This window comes from Piliocolobus tephrosceles, chromosome 2 (genome assembly GCF_002776525.5).
Source record: "Piliocolobus tephrosceles isolate RC106 chromosome 2, ASM277652v3, whole genome shotgun sequence".
NCBI lineage: Eukaryota > Metazoa > Chordata > Mammalia > Primates > Cercopithecidae > Piliocolobus > Piliocolobus tephrosceles.
Genome location: NC_045435.1, coordinates 78,916,017 through 78,928,023, shown reverse-complemented (window position 1 = coordinate 78,928,023; position 12,007 = coordinate 78,916,017). Strand labels below are relative to the sequence as shown.

Below are 12,007 nucleotides of genomic sequence, written 5' to 3'. Positions count from 1 at the left end.
AAAAAAAAAAAAAAAAAAAAAGAAAGAAAGAAAGAAAGAAAAGAAAAGAGCCGGGCGCGGTGGCTCAAGCCTGTAATCCCAGCACTTTGGGAGGCCAAGACGGGCGGATCACGAGGTCAGGAGATCGAGACCATCCTGGCTAACATGGTGAAACCCCGTCTCTACTAAAAAAATACAAAAATCTAGCCGGACGAGGTGGCGGGCGCCTGTAGTCCCAGCTACTCGGGAGGCTGAGGCAGGAGAATGGCGTAAACCCGGGAGGCGGAGCTTGCAGTGAGCTGAGATCCGGCCACTGCACTCCAGCCCGGGCGACAGAGCGAGACTCCGTCTCAAAAAAAAAAAAAAAAGGAAAAAAAAAAGAAAAGAAAAGAAAGAAAGCAATTATACAACATAGTGACTAGTTAGTAACAATTTATTGTATCCTTGAAAATTGTCAAAAGTAGATTTTGTGTTCCCACCACACACAAAAAATGATAAATATGGGGGAAAAATGCATCCGTTAATTAGCTCAATTTAGTTATTCCACAATGTTTCATATTTCAAAATGTATTGTACATGATAACTATATGCAATTTTTATTTGTCAATTTTTAAAAAGGAAAAAATTTTATTCTAAAAAATAGCAGATTATACCCCTAATAAATCTCCCAAAACACATTAGTATTTTCTAGCAAACCTATAAATAGTATAGCTAAACTCATAAAGACAAAATAAAAAGTCAAAGAGATGTTAGCTAGTTAAAAAAAATACAAAAAGTACCCTTAAATTGTAAGGATTTTGACTTAAGTATAGGCTCAAAATAAAAACTTTAAATAAAAATCGTATCTAAGAAATACAAATAGTTTGGGCCGGCCTGAGTGGCTCAGTCTGTAATCCCAGCACTTTGGGAGGCTGAGATGGGCGGATGGCTTCAGCTCAGGAGTTCGAGACCAGCTTGGTCAACATGGTGAAACCACATCACTACCAAAAAATAAAAAAAATCAGCTGGGCATAGTGGTGCGTGCCTGAAGTTCCTGGTACTCAGGAGGCTGAGGTAGGGGAATCGCTTCAACTCAGCAGGTGGAGGCTGCAGTGAGCTGAAATAGCACCACTGCACTCCAGCCTGGGCTACAGAGATCGTGTCTCGAAGAAAAAAAGAAAAAGAAAAGAAAAAATAGATATAGTTTAAATATATAGTGTTCATTATTCATTTTGCTTATTTCTATTTTTGATTCAATGGGGTTGGGGGGAGGCAAAGGTGAAAGAAGTGTGGTGTGTGTTAGATGCTACTTACCCAAATATCTCTTCATGCTGTTTTCAAAGTCACTTGACACCTCATTTATGAGACTTTCAAGGAGTTCTTCTCTTTCTTTCCCTTCCTTTAAAGACTCAGGTATCAGCCTTAACATGTGATCCAGCCATTCCTGCTGAATAGGTACTATAGGACTACTTTCTACACATTGCTTCATATAAATGTAGTTGAACTGAGAACATAAGAAAAAAATTAAATGTTCTTCATGGTTGTATCATTTCAGTGTAATTCCTGAACTCTCTCTTCCTAAGACAACATTTTTTCAGATTAAAAATATTCTGAAAAATAATATTTTCAGAATAAAAATTGTTTAATCCAAAAGTACATCCTACAAAGAAACAATTTTATCTTTTTCTTTATTTATGATGAATTCTTGCCAAATTAATATTCTTAGCATAGTCTTCATTTTCTCAAGGCAAAACAAAGATTCTTTAACTTATTATTCCTTATTATCTAACTTATTATTATAATATATCCACCAATTCAACAAATATTCAGACATTGTTCTAAACGCTGAGTACATAGTAGCTGAACAAAACAGACAAAGCCCATGCTCTCTTGAGATTATATTCCAGTACAATAGCAGTATAATATAATTTCACAAATTCTCCCATAAGAATGAATAGTCTGACTAAAAATAGACATGAATGAATGAAAAGACACTTGATCTTAGTAAAGACATTTTAGCATCATGAAAATTTCAGTTTTCCCAAAATTAATTTAACACAATACCGATAAAAATATCTACATACATTTTTATGGAATTAAATAAGTTGATCCTAAAGTTCATGTGGAAAAATAAACATGCAAGAACAGCCAAGAAAACCCTGAGAAAGAAAATCTGCAATGGAGGGCTAGCCCTACGAGACATTAGAACATACCAGAAAGTGTGGTGTAGCACAGGTGTATGAATAGACAGACCAGTGGAAAACAACAGAAAGTCCAAAAATATACCAGTATAACAGAAAATTTAGCACATGATAAACATGGCATCTCAAAACACTGGGAAAAATATGAAGGTTTTAATAACTATTTCTGGAACAACTGGTTAGCCATTTGGAAAAAGATAAAATAATTCATACCTTCCATCATACATAAGAATAAACTCCAGAATTTAACTTAAACAATGAAACTACACAAGGATCAGGAAGAAAAACATAGATGAAGTCTTTTATAATTTGAGTATAGGAAAAACCTTCCTAGCTATGATTCAAATACTAGATATAAAAAAGGAAACGAGTGATAGATTAATTTTTACTACATAAAAACATAAAGGTTAGTATAACAAAAACAATTTAAAATGTCAAAAGACAATTGACAATCTGGCAGAAAATATTTGCAACATACATCTCAGACAAAGTGTAAAGAATGCTTTAAAATTTAGGGGATGGGAGAACCTTAAGGACATTATGCTAAGTGAAATAAGCCAATCACAAGAAAACAAGTATTGCATTATTCCACTTATATGAAGTAAATAGAGCATTTAAATTTATAGAAACAGAAAACAAAATGGTAGTTGCCAGGGGCTACAGGGAAGAGGAAATAAGGAGTTGTTATTTAAGAAGTATAGAGTTTCAGTTTTGCAAGATGAAAATGTTCTGGAGATTCGCTGCACAAGAATGTGAAAATACTACTAAACTGTGCTTGCTTTGGCCGCACTTATACTAAAATTGGAATGATATAGAGAAGATTAGCATGGCCCCTGTGCAAGGATGAACACAAATTTGTGAAGCATTCCGTATTTTTGAAACAAGAGATGCTGGCGAGGCTGTGGCGAAATAGGAACGCTTTTATGCTGTTGGTGGGAATGTAAATTAGTTCAACTATTGTGGAAGACAGTATGGCGATTCCTCAAGGATCTAGAACCAGAAATACCATTTGACCCAGCAATCCAATTACTGGGAATACACCCAAAGAAACAGAAATCATTTTACTATAAAGACACATGCACACATAGGTTTATTGCAGCACTATTTACAATAGCAAAGTCATGGAACCAACCCAAATGCCTATCAATGATAGACTGGATAAAGAAAATGTGGTACATGGCTGGGCACGGTGGCTCATGCCTGTAATCCCAGAACTTTGGGAGGCCGAGATGGGTGGATCACGAGGTCAGGAGTTCAAGACCAGCCTGGCCAAGATGGTGAAACTCTGTCTCTACTAAAAATACAAAAAAATTAGCCAAGTGTGGTGGTGAGCACCTATGATCCCAGCTACTCAGGAGGCTGAGGCAGAGAATTGCTTGAACCCAGGAAGCGGAGAGTGCAGTGAGCTGAGATTGCCCCACTGCACTCCAGCCTGGCGACAGAGCGAGACTTCATCTCGAAAAAAAAAAAAAATGTGGTACATATACACCATGGAATACTACACAGGCATAAAAAGGAATGAGATCATGTCCTTTGCAGGGACATGGATGAAGCTGGAAGCCATCATCCTCAGCAAGCTAACACAGGAACAGAAAACCAAACACCACATGTTCTCACTCATAAGTGGGAGGTGAACAACGAGAACACATGGACACAGGGAGGGGAACACCACAAACCAGAGCCTATTGGGGGATGGAGGGCAAGGGGAGGGAACTTAGAGGATGGGTCAATAGGTGCAGCAAACCATCATGGCACACGTATACTTATGTAACAAACCTGCACTTTCTGTACATGTATCCTGGAACTTAAAATTTAAAAAATTACAATAAAAAAAAGGAAATACTACTAAACTGTGGCCTTAAGGTTAAGATGATTTTATGTTACGTGTATTTTATCACAGTTTGTAAACATTTAGGGGGAAATAACACCAAAACTACAACAGAAAAATGGGCAGAAGATATAAACCAACATTTCACAATAAAAATATAATTGAAATGGCACTTAAACCATATTTTAAAATGTATAATCTTACTCATAATTACAGAAAGCAAATTTAAACTACCCTGAGATACCAGCTGTCACATGTCAGACTGACAAAACTTTTTTAAAATATGACCCCCACATTCTTTTGTGAAACTATGGGGAAGCAAACACTCTCATAAATTGCTAGCACATTTTGGAGAGAAATTTTGCAAAATCTAACAACACTACATATTAAAGTCCTACTTACAGAAATTAAAACGATACCTCCAACAGTATGAAAACACACATATACAAGGTATTCATTGCAGCAAAATACTGGAAACATTTAAGAGTGGCTGATGCATACATTCGTGTTCTGTGCAGCTAATGGTGAAAAATGAGAAAGATCTCTAAAAATTGATGTGGAGCGATTTCCAGGATACATTATTAAGTTAAAAACAAAATACAGCCAGGCGCAGTGGCTCACACCTGTAACTTCAGCACTTTGGGAGGCTGAGGCGGGCAGATAACCTGAGATCAGGAGTTTGAAACCAGCCTGGCCAACATGGTGAAACCCCGTCTCTACTAAAAATACAAAAATTGACTGGGCATGGTGGCAGGCTCCTGTAATCCCAGCTACTCAGGAGCCTGAGGCAGGAGAATCGCTTGAACCCAGGAGGCAGAGGTTGCAGTGAGCTGAGACTGTGCCATTGCACTCCAGTCTGGGTGACAGAGTACGACTGTCTCAAAAAAAAAAAAAAAAAAGAAAAAAGAAAAACAAACAAACAACAAAAAAGCAAAATCCAAGAGTATCTACAGCATGATGCATTTTGTATAAGATAAAAGGAAATAAGAAAACATACCTGCTCATTTGTAAAATATTAAACACAGGAAGGATAAATCAAAAATTAATGAGATTGGTTATATGAAAGAGTAGCTTGGAACAGATAGAAAGTATGGGGGCGTGGGAATAGGGTAGAAGAGATGGGAGATGCTTCTCTGAGGTGTACTTTTGGTATAGTTCTGATTTTAAATCTTGTTTTGTTTTACCTGCTCAAAGTATAAGTAAAAAATATCAACATAAATAAGGGAGAAAAGAAACTCCAAATGAAAACAAACCAACCACTGAACCTACCTGAATTTCAAGTTATTAATAATTACCAACTGAAAATATATTCATAATTACCTACTGAAAAGGAGGGTAGAACTAACCAATACTGAACACAATATTTTAACCTATATATCCTTACGCTAAGTACAAAAGACTATAGATGAAATTAAATTATGGTGAGCAGGTTTGTTTTTCACAGTAGTATGAGTTAGCAATTTTGAAATTATTTATGTATACTCTAGGATTTAACAAAATAAGTAAACCTTGTGGCTAATGGATGAAAGCCAGATTCCTCACTGTCAGAGAAGGGAGCTATGCATACAGAAAGGGGTACAGGCTAGAATGAACCCTGGGGTGTTACTGGAATAGGAGGTATCAGTATGAATCCATGGGTTTTGAGAGAGAGAGAGAGAGAAATAATTATTTTCTAGATCTTCTGCTGAGAAAGCCAGGAATCAATGACACTCAGTATCGAGGAGCACATTTTACACACATACCATGGTTTTTAAATACCATTCTTCACCAAAAGGAGCCAAAAATCCCTGGAGAAATTACTGATTACAGGGCTAGAATAGAAAAAGTATATATAGCATAATCCTGGAACATCTTATTGTGCCAGAAAGTAAGGACGTGCTCAAAGAATGATGGGATATGTAAAAAAAGACGAGAGTCAACTTTAAGGGCTCCCACTGGTCAAAGGTGGAACAACTGAACTTCAAAATTAATAATAAAGCCAGGCCCTGTGGCTCATGCCTGTAATCCCAGCTACTCAGGAGGCTGGGGTGGGAGGATGGCTTGAGCCCAGGAGTTCAAAGCTGCAGTGAGCTACGATCATGACACTGCTCTCCAGCCTGGGCAATAGAGCAAAACTCCATCTCTAAAAAATAATAATTATTATTAATAATAATATATTATAATTTAATGGTTAAAAGAAAATCTATAGTCCACACTGATCTAAATGAATGAATAAATGAAGAAAAAAATTAAAAGTTCTTTCTTACTACAGAATTCCAATAAAAAATGTAAAAGAAATGATAGAAAAATTACTATTTGGCAATAACCACAGTAATCATTGTTACAGGCAAAGACGTTAACATTATGGGAACAGATAAAGCATACAGGGGAATTCTTTGTACTCTTTTTTGCAACTCTTTCGTATGTCTAAAATTATTTTGAGATAAAAAGATTTTTTAAATGTGTAGCCTAGATGGACATTTTTTGTCTCTTACTTTTACTTTTTTTCAATTAGTTGCTCACTCCAAAATTCTTACAGAAAGACATTTTCTATGTCCACTCCATTAATGTACTGCTTAATCTTTTTTTTTTTTTTTTTTAAGGGGGGTCCCTCTCTTTTCCCCAGGCTAGAGTGCAATGGCGTAATCTCGGCTCACTGCAACCTCCACCTTCTGGGTTCAAGCGATGTTCCTGCCTCAGCCTCCTGAGTAGCTGGGATTACAGGTGTGGGCCACCATGCCTGGCTAATTTTTTTCTTTTTAGTAGAGACGGGGTTTCACCATGTTGGTCAGGCTGGCCTCGAACTCCTGGCCTCATGATCCACTTGACTCGGCCTCCCAAAGTGCTGGGATTACAGGCATAAGCCACCATGCCTGGCCCATGTACTGCTTAATTTTAAAAGTCTTGTGATAGTCCCCAATCCCTCACTATATCAATGGGCTGACCTCTGTCTAGCAATGAACTTGGTCCTCTCACTACTCCAGCTCTCCCCTCCTCTCTAGATGATGTTAATAATAAGTGTCACCAATTACCCTGCAAAATCAGACCAAAGCCTAAGAATCATCCTTGGTTCCTCTTTTCCTCACCCTCCACATGCACCCTATCTGAAAGTCCTGTTGCATTTACATCCAAAATATATCCTGAGTCTAACAATTTCTCTCTAGCTCTGTTGCTATCACTCTAGTCTAAACTATTCTCTCTTACCTTGTACAACTTGTACAACTACCTGGTTCTTCTTTTATACTTTTGCCGTAGCCACAATCCATCTTCTAAAGAATCTAAGTGGGCTTTTTCATATAATTGTCAAAGTGACTTTTTATCATTAGAAGTAAATCAAGTTATGTTATCCCCATGGGTAGAATCCTCCAATGACTTCCGATTGCCACTCTGAGTAAAATCCAAGCACCTTACCATAGCCTACAAAAGGCCCTCATATTTGGCTCCTGATCCCCTTTTCAAGTTTATTTTATACCTTCCCATGAGCTCAATCAGCATGCTCTAGCCAAGCTGGCCTTCTTTCAGTTCCTGGAACACACCAAGTTGTTTTCTCCTTCAGGTAACTTAAACTAAGCTGTTCCCTCTTTTGGGAAATTCTCAACCCCAGGTCTTTCCATGGCTGGCTCCTTCCTACCATTCAGGTTTCCATAAATGTCACCACCTCAGGGATACTTTCTCTAACCACCTGCCTGATATGGCCCTGCTCCCTCACCAGTCACTATCGACCATATTACCCTGTATTTTCTTCAGAGTACTTATCACAATTTTATTTATTAAATAAAATAGAAAAATTTTGTTTATTTGATTATTATATGTCTTCCTCATTAAAGTATAAGCTTCATAAGGGCTTGTATGTCCATCTTGTCCATCAATCTTCAGCATCTAGCACAGGATCAAGTATGCATGGATATTTGTTAAGTATCTCACGAATAAATATATTATACAGACAAAGATGATATTTTCTCAATACCCCAAACCTATAGCCGTTCTAGAAAGCAGGTCAGGGTCAAGCACTGAAATGTTATATAGAAAACTAAGCTTGAATAAAATTATTATATGACTATATAGTGAAAGGAAATTTATTGCATGTGGTTTTTGTTGCAGAAAAAAGAAAGAAAAAATGAAATTTAAATTCATTATTCTAATTACGTATATTTAATTTATACCTTTCTAAAACCATTTCATCTCCTAAAATAAAAATATGTTTGACCCTTAGAATTAAAGTATATAATCTCCCTTAGCAAAACACTATCTAAGTCAAGTGATGTGCTTTCAAAATTTTTCTTGAAAACTTCCTGGCCCAGCATGGTGGCTCATGCCTGTAATCCCAGCACTTTGGGAGGTCGAAGCAGGTGGATCCCTTTCAGCTCAGGAGTGAGAGACCAGTCTGGGCAACATGGGAAACCCCATCTCTACAAAAAAATAAAAAATAAAAATTAGCTGAGTGTGGTGCCTAGCACCTGTAGTCCCAGTTCCTCAGGAGGCTGAGGCTAGAAGATCGCTTGAGCCTGGGAAGCAGGTGTTACAGTAAGCCAAGATCACTCCCCTGCACACCAACCTGGGTGACAGAGTGAGAAACTGTCTCAAAAAAACAGAAAAAAAAATTTTTAAAAACTTTCTATATTATGCCCTCACTGTAGTCTCTTCACACTTCTATTAAACAGCTGTTATATTTTACTGAACATGTGTTTTCATATTTATTCATTTATCAATCATTCATTAAGTAACTATTTTTGGTGCTCGATATCATAGTAGTTGATTAAGAAGCAATTCCTGGCCAGGCATGGTGGCTCACACCTGTAATCCCAGCACTTTGGGAAACTGAAGCAGGTGGATCACTTGAGGTCAGGAGTTTGAGACCAGCCTAGCCAATATGGTGAAACCCTGTCTCTACTAAAAATACAAAAAATTAGCCAGGCATGGTGGCATGTGCCTGTAATCCCAGTTATTTGGGAGCCTGAGGCACAAGAATTGCTTTAACCTGGGAGGTGGAAGTTGCAGTGAGCTTAGATTGCCCCACTGCATTCCAGCCTGGGTGACAGAGCAAGACTACTCTGTCTCAAAAAAAGAAAAGAAAAGAAAAGGAAAAAGAAAAGCTGCTGTTGGCTGCTATGGTCAAGACGAGATGAAGCTCTAAGCTAAGGCTAGGACAAGAAAATGACTGTTTTGAGAACTATATAGAGCTTTTCGGGACTAAGTATATGGGAGGGAGGTAGTTGGGGAGGGGGAAAAAGAAGTTCAGATTCAGGTATTTTAAGCATGAGTAACCGGATAGATGGTGATAACAACTAGAATAGAAAATTAGCAAAAGGAGTCTTATGGAGGAAGCTTGTGGTCTTATTTTTTTGACACATTGAATCTGACATATTTGTGCAAAAAAGTCTCTGGGAGTCATCAATATATGAAAGGTAGTTGAAATCAGAAAAGGAGAGAATCATCCAGGGAGATTCAAGGAAAGAGAAGAGTGACTACAGCCAGTCAAGGAAGAGGAATCCATGGAGATAACAGAGAAATAATAGAGAACCAGATGAATACATACAAGGGAATGTTAGAAAGGAAATAAATGGTCAGTGGTGTCAAAAGTCAGCTGAAATTGTCACTGTTTTTTATTTCAGCCATTCTAACAGGTATGTAGTGAAAACGAATCATGGTTTTAATTTGTATTACCATAACGGCTAATGATGTTGAACATCTTTTGCATGCTTATTTGCCATCCCTATATCCTCTATGGTAAAATGTCTGTTCATATCTTTCTTTTTTGGGAGGGGGCACTTTATTTGTTACTATAACATTCTTTTTTTTAACTGATCAACCATAAGCATGCAAAAAGTTATCCTCTGAATGAAACTGCTTCCACAACCTGTTGTATAGAAATGGGTAAATTACAAAGGTGATTCAATTTGGAGTTCTCTCCTTTTTTATAGCACTTCTAAGCTATGTGTGCGATACATACCACAGAGGTAGAAAGGATCATCTTTAATAAATTATATTCTTAATTGCTGAGAATTTCTGAAAATAAAGCTGGCAAAATGCTAAGCCAAGCCTTTGATGAGTCCCAAAGGACCACAGATCCATCAACTCCTATTTGAAGAATTAATCCCCTGGAGTGTTCTAGCCTTCCAAGGGCACTTGATAACAAGATCCACCAGGCTCTGAACAACTGCACTAAGAAGGCTTCTAACCACTCTCATCTGCTGATTCTTTGGGCCACCCAGTCCTGCTGGCAGAGTGGGCAGCGATTGTTCCGTTTCACCCACAGGGACATGCAGCAGTTGCGGAAGGAATGATTACATTCTCCCACGACCACAACACAGTCCTCTTGTTTGTTTTCAGCTTGACATCTGAGACAGGCATCCATCACCTGGACTCTGCAGATGGCGCACGTATCGCACTCCACGTCCCAGCTCCACACGGCCACCGCGTTCCACTTCTTGAGCTAGAACATCTTGTCGCCCCCCGACTTGGAGCCTGCGCTCCTGGACTGAGAGGTCAGGGCGTAGGGTTCCTCGCCGTCTTCCGCGTCTGCCGTGGTAGCGCCGCGGAGCCGATGGCGGAGACGTTTGGTTGGGGAAAGCTGGAGGCTGTGGCGGCTCTGTGGGGCCTCCCGACGGGCTACAGCGTCACCCTATTTTTCTTTTACCCATTTTATTTTCCTTTCTTTTTTGAGACGGAGTCTCACTCTTGTAGCCCAGACTGGAGTGCAGTGGCACAATCTCGGCTCACTGCAACCTCTGCCTCCCGAGTTCAAGCGATCCTCCTGCCTCAGCCCCCCTAGTAGCTGGGGTTACAGGTGTGTGCCACCACACCCAACTAATTTTGTATTTCTAGTAGCGACGGGGTTTCACCGTGTTGACCAGGCTAGTCTCGAACTGCCCGCCTCGGACTCCCAAAGTGCTTGGATTACAGGCGTAAGACACTGCGCCTGGCCGTTTTTACCCATTTTCTAATCAGATTTTTGCTTTCATACTGTTGAGTTTAAAGAGTTCCTTATATATTCTAGATACAAGTCTTTGTTGGATAGGCGATTTGTGAATATTTTCTCCCAGTGTGTAGCTTGTTTTTTCATCCTCTTAACAGGGTCTTTCACTGAGCAATAGCTTTTAATTTTGATGAAGTCTAATTTACTGAGTTTTTAAAAATTTTCTGTGGGAGGCTGAGTCAGGAGAATCGCTTGAACCGGGGAGGCGGAGGTTGCAGTGAGCCGAGATCATGCCATTGCACTCCAGCCCAGGTGACAAGGTGAGATTGCCTCTCAAAAAAAAAGAAAAAAAAAAAAAAAAATCTGCATTGTGCTTTTGAGGACATACCTAAAAACTCTTTGCCTAGGCTAGGTTTTTCTAAAAGTTTTATAGTTTATGTTTCTCCTATGCCTTTTTCTATTTTTTTTTTATAGTTTTATGTTTTACATTTACACCTATGATCAACTTTTAGTTAATTTTTGTACAAGGTGGGAGGTTTAGGCTGAGTTTTTTTATTTTATGGATATCCAATGGCTTTCCCCCATTCGTTGAAAAGACTATTCTTCCTCCACTGAAGATTTTCGCAACTTAGTCAAAAATCAGGGGGATGGTGGCATGGCCTTGTAGTCCCAGCTACTCAGGAAGCTGAGGCAGGAGGATCACTTGAGCCCAGGAGCTCAAGACCAGCCTGGGCAGCAAAGAGAGATCCCCGTCTCTAAAAAAAAAAAAAAAAAAGAAAGAAAGAAAGAAAAAGAAAGAAAAAAGAAAAAATCAGCTGGCTATATATACTTGTGTGAGTCTATTTCTGGGTCATCTATTCTGTTCCACTGATCGAAGTTTTTTTAAAAGACAGGTGGAGGCTGGGCGCGGGGGCTCCTCCTGTAATCCCAGCACTTTGGGAGGCCAAGGTGGATCACCGGAGGTCAGGAGTTCAAGACCAGCCTGGCCAACATGGTGAAACCCTTTCTCTACTAAAAATACAAAAATTAGCTGGGCATGGTGGCAGGCACCTGTAATCTTAGCTACTCAGGAGTCTGAGACAGGAGAATCGCTTGAACCCAGGAGACAGAGGTAGCAGTGAGCCA

General features: G+C 39.0%; 1 protein-coding gene, 1 non-coding gene and 1 pseudogene across 4 annotated transcripts in view; 1 reads left to right on the top strand and 2 right to left on the bottom strand.

Moving 5' to 3' along the window:
- DNAH12 (dynein axonemal heavy chain 12) overlaps positions 1 to 12,007 on the bottom strand; it is a 256,283-nt gene that overhangs the window by 210,031 nt on the left and 34,245 nt on the right. For all 3 annotated transcript variants that reach the window (XM_031935192.1, XM_031935193.1, XM_031935194.1), the window contains exon 5: positions 1,273 to 1,462. In XM_031935192.1, the coding sequence (XP_031791052.1) occupies positions 1,273 to 1,462 (190 nt within the window). The remainder of the gene's footprint in view (positions 1 to 1,272; positions 1,463 to 12,007) is intronic.
- On the top strand, positions 2,931 to 3,036 carry LOC111534691. The gene has a single exon (XR_002729170.1). It is a non-coding gene; the product is annotated as a U6 spliceosomal RNA (small nuclear RNA).
- Positions 10,151 to 10,903, bottom strand: LOC111532861 (annotated as a pseudogene).